This window comes from Pteropus alecto, unplaced genomic scaffold, assembly GCF_000325575.1.
Source record: "Pteropus alecto unplaced genomic scaffold, ASM32557v1 scaffold86, whole genome shotgun sequence".
Taxonomy (NCBI): Eukaryota; Metazoa; Chordata; class Mammalia; order Chiroptera; family Pteropodidae; genus Pteropus; species Pteropus alecto.
Window position 1 is genome coordinate 24,956,563 of NW_006442109.1, and position 11,970 is coordinate 24,968,532.

An 11,970-nucleotide genomic window follows, 5' to 3' on the forward strand; every position below is an offset into this window, starting at 1 on the left:
GGGGTTGAAAACAAGGAAGATTAATTGAATGACTATAAATGGAAGCTGCTACCACTAGCTGACTAGGCGCCTACCTTCCTTCCTACCCCCACCTCCACTCAGGCCAACTGCATTCCTTCCCTCCCCCCTAAAAAAACAACAGGTAGTTCTAAAAAGAAATTGAAGAAAATGTTTGGGGAAAAGCTGAGACTTCTAGTGTGGATGTTGATGCTCCAAAAGAAGTCTTTTTCATACTAAGATCAGGGTTCTGCAGTTTTATAGCTTGGTCCCCTACCTACTCACCCTAAATATACTTGTCCTAGTCTGCCCTGCCTTACACCCCTTATTAGTAACCATTTTAATTAGTTGATTGCTTATCCTTTTGGCATTTCCTTTCTACAAAGGATAATTTCCCTGTTGTTCCGCCTTAAATGTGAATGGTCAACCAAAGATCTTTCTGCAAGTTAGAAAAAACAGCAGCATGAAAGAAAGTGAACAAAACTAAACTAACAGAAAAATTAGTACTAGAGTGAAGAGAAGTAACTTAAGGAACAGAAGAAAATGTTTTAAATACTCTTATTAATATACTCAGAATAATAAAAGAGAAATATTTTGAAATAGAAATGTATAAGAACAAGCTCTTTGAAATATTTCTGAAATTTAAAAAAAAATTTTCCATAGAAGGACTAGAAAACATAATCAAGAAAGTCTCCCAGAATATACAACAAAAAGATAAAAACGGGAAGAAAAGTTAAAAAGTATAAAAGCACAATCTAGGAGGTCTGAAGTTGTATTATTAAGAACCTCAGTAAAACAACTTGAAAAATAAAGGGAGTGACTGCTTAATAGGTATAGGGCTTCTTTTTGGGGTGATGAGCATGTTCTGGAATTAGATAGTAGTGATTGTTACACAACCTTGTGCATACATTAAAATCCACTGAATTGTATAGTTTAAGATTGTTAAAATGGTGAATTTTATGTTATGTGAATTTTATCTGAATTTTTAAGTCATTTAAAAAATTAAAGGAAGAGAATTGTTAAGATATATATAGATGAATATTATCCAGAGCTAAGGAGGGACTCAAGCCTTCACACTAGAAGGGCCTTTTGGGATCTTCTTTGTATACCAAAATCTTATAAGGATATATCACTTACTCTGTTCTTTGAAGTAACAGTTAGTAGTCATGGAGAAAATTTTCTGGTAGCTTGGGTAGAATTAAAAAAACAACAAGGTTATGTAGAATTGAATAAAACTGTAAACCAAAGCAGTGGCTGTCCCTGTGTTCCATAAAATACCACTGCTTCATGAGTAATCTCAAAGTTCTGTGGGAGAAGGTATGTTTACATTGGACACATTTAAATAGTGTGCCTCTTGTGACCTGTAATACCAAGACTTGGAGATTCAGGTCCTGAAAAACACTGAAGAAGGAATGACCCTAAGAAACTTTTGGTTTGTTACTATTGTTGAATTTTGTTTTGTTCTGATGGCATAGCAGGTAGGACAGGTTGGTTTTTTCTTTGTTGATTTATTTTGTAAATATGTAAAAACGTTGCAAAGTCAAAAATTATTTTTAAAGGAAAAGATTTATAGAGAAGTCTTACTTTCATTCTGTTCCCTCCAACCCAATCCTCCCACACCACTCCTTATTAGCAGCCATCTTAATTCATTTTTGGCCTGTCTTTCCAGTATTTCCTTTTGAAATTATAAGCAAATGCATATATATGTTCATATCCCACTCTCGGCCACATTTTCTTATGCAAAAGGCAGCATACTATATACCCAGTTCTAGACCTGGAGATATATGTCTGTGAATGGTAATCAGATAGTAGTAATATCATTTCCTAAAGTTATTCCCTTTTCGTTTTCTCATAACACTTTATACATGTCTGACAGCATTTATCACATTTTTATAGCTATTTTTATGAAACTGTGTTTCCTTTTAGACCATGAATTAAGTAGGGACAGGAACAGATAATATTATAAACTCTGTGTCTGGCACTAATAAGTGCTGTATGATAGATTATTAATCAAATTGTTGCATATTCAGGCTGAGTAAATAAGGATATAAAGACAGTGAAACAGATAATTTAGTATAGATCACAATCCTCAAATTAAACCAGTTTCCAAACTGGGAAAAGAGGTGTTTTTGAAATTTTGGGATTAAAATATTTGAGACTCTAAAACATTTATTTATAATTCTGAAACTGTGGTCATGTTCACAAACTAGACTACACATATTTATTTGATCCATAACATAGCTAGGTAGTACAGCCAGATTTTAGGTCTTTTTGAGTAATTAAGAAATTAGAAGAGAGTTTCTTCTTATCTCAGTGAGAAGCCAATCCTATTTGTTTTGGTACTTATGACTTTTAGAGTTTTGTAGTTAAATTGTCTTTAGTTCAAATCTGAGATCTGCAGTTTTTCTAGCTATATGATGTTTTGGAGAATGATTTAATTTTTCTAAGTATGAGTTTCTTCTGTAAAATAGGGACGGTAATATTTGCATTGCATAATTGTGAAAAATACATAAGGTATAGTGGTAAAGTATAAGTAACCTAACATGGTACCTGGCACAGAGTAAATTCTCAGTAAAAGTGAATTCCGGTCTTCTTTTTCTTTCCTCTTCTACCTGCCAGTATATCATCTTACCCCGACTTTTTATATCTCTCAAAATTGCCTGCCTTTCCTTCTCCCCCTAATCGGAATTCTTATCCTGTCAGCATAACTGTCTCAGCTAGGTAGTTGGGGAAGAGTAAAATGATTAACAATTTTAAAAGATGTGCTTTTTGGTTCGGGTCTTTGGTAACACTTCTGGCAATAAAACAAAATTTATTTTAGCTAAAATCCTTCAATCAATGTGAGAGAAAGGTAGTTTTAGATCTGAAGAGTAAGCCTAAGTGGCTATCCCAGGAGTCAGTTCCATTCTTTTGGTACCTTTTTTTCTTTTATGTGAGCTCATAGATTGTGTAAAATCATTCAGGTTTTTCTTTTTCTTTTATTTTCTTTATTACTTTACAGTGAGCTTACAATAGCAGCTCTTTTGTGGGAAGAGGGAGAGCAGAGTAGATTCTGTATGTGAGTTGTTTTTAAATGCCTGGATTTATTTGACTGTGGGTATGCCATTTTAGAACTTAATGAAACCACATTGTGGGAGAAATCCCATAATTCCTTAGGAGGAATGGCACTATCTCCCAGACAAAGGAACAATGTGTTTTCTAAAGAGAACAGCCTCATCCCCTTGCTTGCTTTCTACTTTTTTCTTTCTCTGTGGATTATGAGTATAATTGACTTTATTTATATGGCTTTTCTTCCAGTTCTTGGGCTGAAGAGGCTGCATGGATTAGATAAAGATAGTGGTCACATGAGAGGACTGTTGTAAGCATAGTTGTCTGTATTTGAAATAAAAAGCAAGATATACGCTTTGGTAATACAGATCATCAGCCTAGGTTAATGGCAAAGTGACAGTGCAGGAGTCTTTTGTAGCAATGTGTACTTCTACTGAGCAAAAACCTTGGCCAATCTGGCTAGATGATGATTGTCCTGAGGTAGGTATATGGTTATAATATAGTTCTATGTAATTTGTTATTTTATTCCCTGATGCTAAAGGAGCAGAAAGTATGCAGCTAAAAAAATCTCTTCCCTCATACATCAGCCAAAAAAAAAAAATCTCCTCTCCAGTTAGTGATTCATTTTAACACCTTCCTCCCACCCATGACAAGAATTATGCCTATTCATTATTCATATCTTAGAATTAATTCATATCACATGAACATCTATAGGAAAAGAATAGCTACTTCCTAGAAATGGGAGTTTTTTACTGTGGCAGAAGGAAGACATGAGTGAAGTAGCCAGTGTTGGATAGCCAGAAGTCAACTTGGAGTCTTGGGCACCTTGGGATTAATAGGGATGGATAGAGTGGTAAGAAGGCAGGAAATAGACTATATAGGAGCTGAGAGGCTCCAAAGACAAACTTTGCAGTTTGGTTTGGCATTGTGGTGGCAAGAGAGGGCCACTGAAAATCCTATATGATGTCTTTAGCTTGAGTGCTATAGGATTGTCTGTGGCTGAGCTGAAATACAGATGAATTTGGAAGTCCTAGGCAAATCCAGTACAGCCCACTGATTTTTCTATTTCTTTCCTATTTTCTGTTGGAAGAAGATAGAAGAGAAAAATAGCACAAAAGAAGAAAATATATCTCCACTCTCCTTCCCTATTGATTTTTAATAGACCTCCGAAATCTCTCTTTAGATGTGTGCTAAATGTAGTTCTTTGAGAGAATAGAAAGACAAGTGTTATATAATTTAATGGAAATGTATTCATTATTGGCATCATAGCATTAGCAAAGTTAACAGTTATGATAGGCCAGTACACCTAAGCAGCACTCACACAAAAGCAAATATGCTTAGGTTGAGTGCAGTTTACATAGTTGAAGCAGATTGTTACTCATTCACTGAGTAGGCACTCAGTAGTTACCTGTCGAAAGAATAATAATATAGGATAGGGAGGCAGGTGGTAAATTTGTAGACAAACACAACATAATCATAAATTATATTAAATGCTACAAAGAGAAAGAATAAGGTACTATGATGGAGACTAACAGAAGGACAGAAGTACTGAACATTTATCATGTGAATCTTGAAAACCTCTAGTTTGGGCAGTTTATAGATGTGTTAAAATGTGCAGTAAACATTTTTTATATTTTATAGTATCGAAATTTGATAATCATCTATGTTTTCTCCAATTTAATAATTAATATTTTCTCTTACCATTTATTGGGCATTTAAACTAAAACTGTTTATTCTCTGTATGTGAAATTCAGGGTATATTTTGGTCTTTATTAGATCATTGACCATAAACATTTGTTTATATTTCAACTGAATAAAAAGATCCGAGTGATGTTATAACAAAAAACACATATTCACTCATCTTACTCCCTCCTTCAATGCTACAGTTCAGCCAGGTAGACTGATTTAATTATTTATGTGTGAAGTAGCAAAATATGTTAGAACTACTATAATAATAGGTTTTCTAGAATTTCCATAAAAATCTCATTCAAGAGTATTTCATTTTTGCTAAATTTCCATTTAGCAAATTTCCAAGTTTTCCTAAAGCTAATGGAGTAGTAACTTAGACAGAAATCTAGGGTTTCTAGATTGTTAAAGTTCCTGGGCCTCCCTTAGAAAATGAAAAATCTATATGCTATGCACTCCTTTTGTCTTGAAAAACTTACTTGTACATTATGTGACCAGAGACCAACCCAGAGCAAGAATGAGAAGATTGGATGGAGTCATAATTTGGTGGTTGATTGAAAGCCTCCCTCTCTCTTAAACATTGTGGGGGGTTAGGTTGGGGGGAGAGAATCTTGCCTATGTTTATCTGCATTCCATCATGTTAAAAATACTAGGAAAAAAATTTAAACACTGATTAGTCCTATCCATGATATTTCACCAGTTTAATTTATTCACAATGAAAGAGTTTTTTGTTTGTTTTATCAGAATAAATGGTCATATTTCTACTATTAGGGTTTTTAGCTATATAGTATTATCTGTACCTTATGCTTCTCAGTCGTAAATCTCAGCCCTAAAAACCTATTTAAAATTTTTTTTCTTTTGTATTTATCAGTTTTCTAGCTAGAAGACATTTTGACCGGTGATTAGAATAAAAAATAATAGATGAATGTCTTTGCTTTTCACCAAGGGAACTGGATATAAGGCACATTCCTTATTTGCTGGAAAAGGGATGTCATTGATAGTAATATCTTATGTCATTTGGGAATTTCTAGGAATCAGCTGAATTCCTTTACACTTCACTGTGGACAGACATTGGGATTCCTTCCATGCTACCTCATGTAGGTGAAAACTGTTGTGGAAAACTGCTGTTTTCAGCTTCAGGAGCCTAGTGGACCTTCTGAGGGTGGGAATCCTCCTTGCGTAGGAACTCTGTTTAGGCTTTAGTTTGACTCTTATTTTACTTTATTTTGAAGGTTGTTTTACTTTATCTGAGCGTTTACGAGAAGGTGATTTTAAGTGTTTCAGAAAATTATCACTGGGATGTGAGCTTACCAAATTTCACGCATGCGTAAATACACATGTGGCTCTTATGGGATGCCCAGTATGTCTGAAATATTTCATGGCACATACATATACTAAAAATTATTTGTTGTTTATATGAAATTCAAGTTTAACCCAGCATCTAACATTTTATTTAGCAGACCTCCTAGGGTAACTATGGAACTTATCATCTAAACCAGGACACTTTCGAGGGTGAAATGGGGCACTTGTAATAATATGCTAGGACAACATGCATGAATTGGAACTATGCTGGGAAAACTGGAAAGTATGGTCAACCTAATTATAGGAGGTTTTGAAAGAATTTTTAATTATTGGTTTTAGATTTTCATAAGCAATCACATCTCTATGTCATTAACTTGTATAGCTAAATGTAAAGTGTTTTGCTTTATAATTTCATACTTAAGATTTTAAGGCACTTTAAAAACTATGGTGGCCTAATTGCTAGCTTCAATCTTGACACATAATTAAAGTTCTCTTTCTTTTTTTTTATTTTTGGCAGAGTTTGAGAAAGATTGGTATTTTTTAAATACCAATTTTAAAGAGAAAAAAGTTCTCTGTGAGTAAAATGAGGCTGCCACTAGTACATGAGATTTTACAGTTTAAAAAATTTTTAATTTTAATTATTCTTTACATTATTTATATATGTTTATTTAACCATTAGCAAGTATAATTTAAGACAAGAAATTCCGTGTGTTTTCTGTCTTGTATTTGGCTTAATTCTTCTCTTTTAACCTGTTTACTTTTGGGGGGGATTTAGTAAATATAGTAATCTCTGATTTAGTAAATATAGTAGTCTTCCTTATCTGTAGAGGATACATTCCAAGATACCCAGTGGATGCCTGAAACTGTGGATGATATCGAACTCTATATATTCTGTTTTTCCTGTATATACATCCTATGATAAAGTTTAATTTATAAATTAGGCACAGTAAGAGATTAGCAGCAGAACTAATAATAAAGTAGAACAATTATAACAATATATTATAATAAGTTATATGAATGTGATCTATCTACCTCTCTCTCTCTCCTCTCCCCCCGCCCCCATAACTGATCTGATAACTAAGAAGGCTACTGAGCAACTAACGGTCGGTTGGGGAGCATATACAGCATGGATACACAGAACAAAGGGATGATTCACATCTTAGGTGGGACGCAGTGGGACAGCTCGAGATTTCATCATGCTCCTCAGAACAGTGCATTATTTAAAACTTATGAATTGTTTATACCTGGAATTTTTCATTTAATATTTTCGGACCAAGGTTACCTGTGAATAACTGAAACCGCAGAAAGCAAAACTGCAGATAAGGGGGGACCGCAGTAACCTATTGTTCATATTTAGTTTAAATTTCTTAACTGTGTAGTCTTTTATCATCCCTTGCTCAACCTAACTTCATTTTTAAAATTTATCCAAAAATATTTGAGTATCTACTAGATGCAGGCCACTCTGCCGAGTGCTACAGTAAATGTAACATGGAATGTAGCTTGGTCCTATTCTCAAAGAGCTTAGAGTCTGGACTTAAAATGGTTGCCTCTCCACAGTTTTGTCTATTTCAGTTGGTCTTTTCTCTGTCTTCTTCAGCCCTGTGTGTCTTTCAAAGCATGATGATGTCAGGAATAGGTGTACCATAGTTTTGAATAGAAATTGTATTTTTTGTCTTATCCCATCTGTTTTGTTGATACACAGGACTTTATTGGAATTTCATCTAAATTAATGAGATGTCTTCAGGAAACAGCTATAATTGCTAAATAATTTTTCTGTGGTGTAATTTATTTGTTGGAATTAAAGTGTATCAAAGTCCATCCGGTATACTTGAATTGCCTGGAACCTTTGAGTAATGAGTCAACCCAGATAACAGTTTTTCCAGATTGTTTTACCTTTTAATATTTCATAGTATTAATGCCTGGTTTCTCTAAAGGAAAAATTTTCTTTAAAAGTATTTTCTTGCATTTATTGTTTTAAATGTCAACACTTGTTTTATATAACGTTAGTTGATTATTTTAATATATATATTTCACATTGCCCTATTTTTTGTTATTTTGAAGATATAAAGTTATTTCTACTTTATACACATATCGTAGAAAATTCATATGGGATATAAAAAAGCTGTATAGTGCAAAGATGTATAGTGCAAAGTCCCTGTCTCCCAACCACCCATTCTCCTCACAACCAGTTTTTAATCTGTATTTTGTACATCCTTCCAGAGAGTACATGTACAGATTATTTATATATTTGTTTTCCTTTTCACTCAAATGGTAACACCATACACACTGGTATGTACTTTGCTTTTTCCACATAACTCTGTATTTTGGAGATTATTCCTTATCAGAACATAAGAGCCTTATTCTTTTTTACAGCTGCATAGTATCCCATGTTATAAGGCCTCTACTAATTACTTTTTTATTGTTTTTAATTATTTGCTATTACATACAATGCTTGATGAATAGCTTCATAATATACCTTATTTTGCACATGGGCAACTCAGTCAGCAAGAGTGTGTATATCATTCTTAGAGGAATTCCTGGGTTAGAGTATACTCATGAATACCTGCATAGATAAAAAAATGTGTTTGTTTTTAGTCTAAAGGTAATACATGTTTGTGGTTAAAAACTTAAAACTTTCCAGACATCACCAAAAAGAATAAAATGAAAAATAAATTCTCTAAGCTCCTACTCTCACTTTCCAGATATAACGTTTTCTTGTCTTTCTTATGAGTATCAATTTGCCTAATTTTTGTTTATATACACACACAAACGCACGTGCGCATATGTATATAAATGGCTGTATGGTGTCCCATTATATGTATATACCATAATTTATCTATTAGGTTCTTCATTAGTGATGTCTCCAGATCTTTTTTTGATGCTACAAACAAACCTACAGTGAAAAACCTTCTAGGTATCTTCACATACGTATGGATGTGTTTCTTATCAGATAGATTCCTAGAATCAAGGAATTTTGAGTAGTTTTACTAACTGCTCTCCAAAATGATAGTTCCATTTGGTCCTTCCACCAGTATGTCCTTGCTAACTCTGGCTATTATCAAACTTTTTAACCTTTGCCAATTTTAGTAAGAGCCAAAAAGGAATTTTATTCTTATTTGAATTTCTTATATTAAGACTGATTTTGATAAATTGGCCATTTCTGTTTATTTTCTGTGTGTTACTATTTATGTTCATCACCCATTTTTTTCTTGTGGGTTCACTTTGTTATTGACTTATAAGTATACTCATCTATTAAGAAATTAGTTTGTGGTCATGCATGTTACAAATATTTTTTTCTCAGTTTTGCATTTTTTACCATGTGCATGGTCTATAAATATATATAATTTAACCCTAAAGAAATGAGGGGATGGTAGGATATGGTAGGAGTGAATTAGTGGAGGATCTAGATCAAACTACTAAACACTTAAATAAATATATATATATGTCGTATACCTAAAACTAACATGTCAGTTATATCCAATTTAAAAAAATGTTCTATATCAAATAATAAAATTTTTAAGGAAAATAACATGACAAAAATGATATAGTATTTTTATCTTCTTAGAGGAAAGAAGATATAAATAAATAAAAGATTGTATATAGTTTATATGAAGTGTAATAACCGTGTCTTTAATTTATATGAAGTGTAATAACCATCTGCAAATACATCTTTTTATATTTTTTGCTCTAGAGGTTTTGTCAGCTATGATTAGTGTGCTGTTGGTGTATATACTTATGGGATTCCTCCTATATGAAGCTGTCCAAAGAACTATCCATATGAAGTATGAAATAAATGGAGATATAATGCTCATTACCGCAGCTGTTGGAGTTGCAGTTAATGTAATGTAAGCTCTATTTTTTTAAAAAAAATTTAATAGGCTTTACTTTTTAGAGCAGTTTTAGGTTCACAGCAAAATTGAGGGTAAGGTACAGAGATTTCCTGTATATCTCCTACCCCCACACATGCATAGCCTCCCCCATTATCAACATCCCTCACTAGAGTAGTACATTTGTAATAATTGATGAACCTACATTGATAGATCAAAATTACCCAAAGTCCATAGTTTACATTAAGGTTCAGTCTTGGTGTTGTATATTAGATGAGTTTGGACAAATGTGTAATGACATGTATCCACCATTATAATGACGTCTCATACACTCAATTTTTTTCACATTAATATTTTCAAATACTGTGAACTTAGAGACATACATGCATTCAGCAATGTGTAGTGACATTTTAATATAAACTAGTATATCACTTTTTCTTATAAATATTAATAAAACACTGTTAGAATTATAAATTCCTCGTTAGTTTGCTCAGCAATACCGAAGTTTGACTAATAATCGGGAATTTAAGACAAAGTTTGTTTTATTTAATTTCTATAATTCTTTTATGTTACTGAGATTTTTTTTTTTTTAACTACCAACTTTTTTTCCCCAAAACTGAAATTTTTAAGTTACATACTTAATCATTTGGGTCAGGGGTCAGCGAACTTTTTCTGTAAAGGACCAGATAGTAAACATTTAGGCTTTTAGAGCCAGTCTCTTTTGCAGCTACTCAATTCTGCTATTACAGAACAAAAGCAGCCACATTCAGTATGTCAACAAGTGAACATGGTTGTGTCCCAATAAAACTATTTACAGAAACAGGCAGTGGGCCAGATATGGTCTACAGACCAGTGTTTGCCCGTCCCTGTCCTAGTGGCTTTCATTCATACATAGAATAAAGTCCAAAGTCCTTACCAAAGCCTTTTTAATAAGATCCTTATTTTAAGTACATAGAGCACATTTTCATCTCAAGACCTTTGCCCTTGTATTCCTTCTGCCTAGAACACTCTTCCCCCACAGCTTGCTTCCTGACTTCATTCAAGTCACTGCCCAAATGGAATCTAAGAGAGGCCTTCTCAGACCACTCTCCCTATCACTCTCCATCCCCTTGCAATATTTTACTTTTCTTCAAAGCATTCTCATCTCCTGGCAGTAGTACACTAGGTATTTGTTTACTTCTCTGCCTTCCCTACTAGAACATAAGCTCCATGGGGATAGGGATATGTCTGTCTGTCTTCACTGTTTTGACCCAGCACCTAAAACAGTCCCTGATAAATAATACTCAAATATTTATTGAATGAACGAGTTCCATGTTGCCTCATTAATGTCTGATTAGTAACAAATATTTTTAATAATGGTAGGAAGAAGAATAATGTTTTCTTTTATTTTTAACAGAATGGGGTTTCTGTTGAACCAGTCTGGTCACCATCACGCCCATTCCCACTCCCTGCCTTCAAATTCTTCTACCACAGGTTCTGGGTGTGGACACAACCATGGCCAGGATAGCCTGGCAGTGAGAGCTGCATTTGTACATGCTTTGGGGGATTTGGTACAGAGTGTTGGTGTGCTAATAGCTGCATACATCATACGATTCAAGGTAAGACGATTACTAATTTTTCTATTTGAAATATATTTAATTTCAACATTAAAACCAAAGGTGATTCTCTTTAATCAGTATACTGGGCACCAGTGCCGATCCTATTCATTTTGCAAATACACAAGCCTGATTGAGCCACCAGTATAGTTCTTTTGTTAGCACTATCACGTCTTAAGGTAACTTATCTGTAGCTGGCTTTGGTAGTGCCTTCACTGGATAACTCAGTTTTAAGCCTTGTCACTGAACTGCCAGGTACTGGAATGTGCACTGTAGTAAAATCCAGAGATCTGGGTTGTAGTCTTGGCTCTGCCATTAATGCTTTGCCCTTGAGCAAGTCTCTCAACTCTAAACTTGAGTTCCCTCTTCTTTAATATGAGGGGCTTAAATCAGATAGATGACTGCTAAAACTCCTTATGGAAGGAAGATTTAGAGAAGGCACAGAGGAAAACAACAATAGAACAATTAAACTTCTGGAAATAGGTCCCATGAAGAAAAACATTTAAACATTCTAG

The 11,970-nt window shown here is 33.8% G+C and overlaps 1 protein-coding gene across 1 annotated transcript in view; it reads left to right on the top strand.

The window, feature by feature from the left end:
- The window catches only part of SLC30A4 (solute carrier family 30 member 4), a 28,007-nt gene that overhangs the window by 10,333 nt on the left and 5,704 nt on the right, over positions 1-11,970 (top strand). Inside the window, exons 4-5 of the mRNA XM_006920403.2 lie at positions 9,725-9,878; positions 11,257-11,458. Of these exons, the coding sequence (XP_006920465.1) occupies positions 9,725-9,878; positions 11,257-11,458 (356 nt within the window). The remainder of the gene's footprint in view (positions 1-9,724; positions 9,879-11,256; positions 11,459-11,970) is intronic.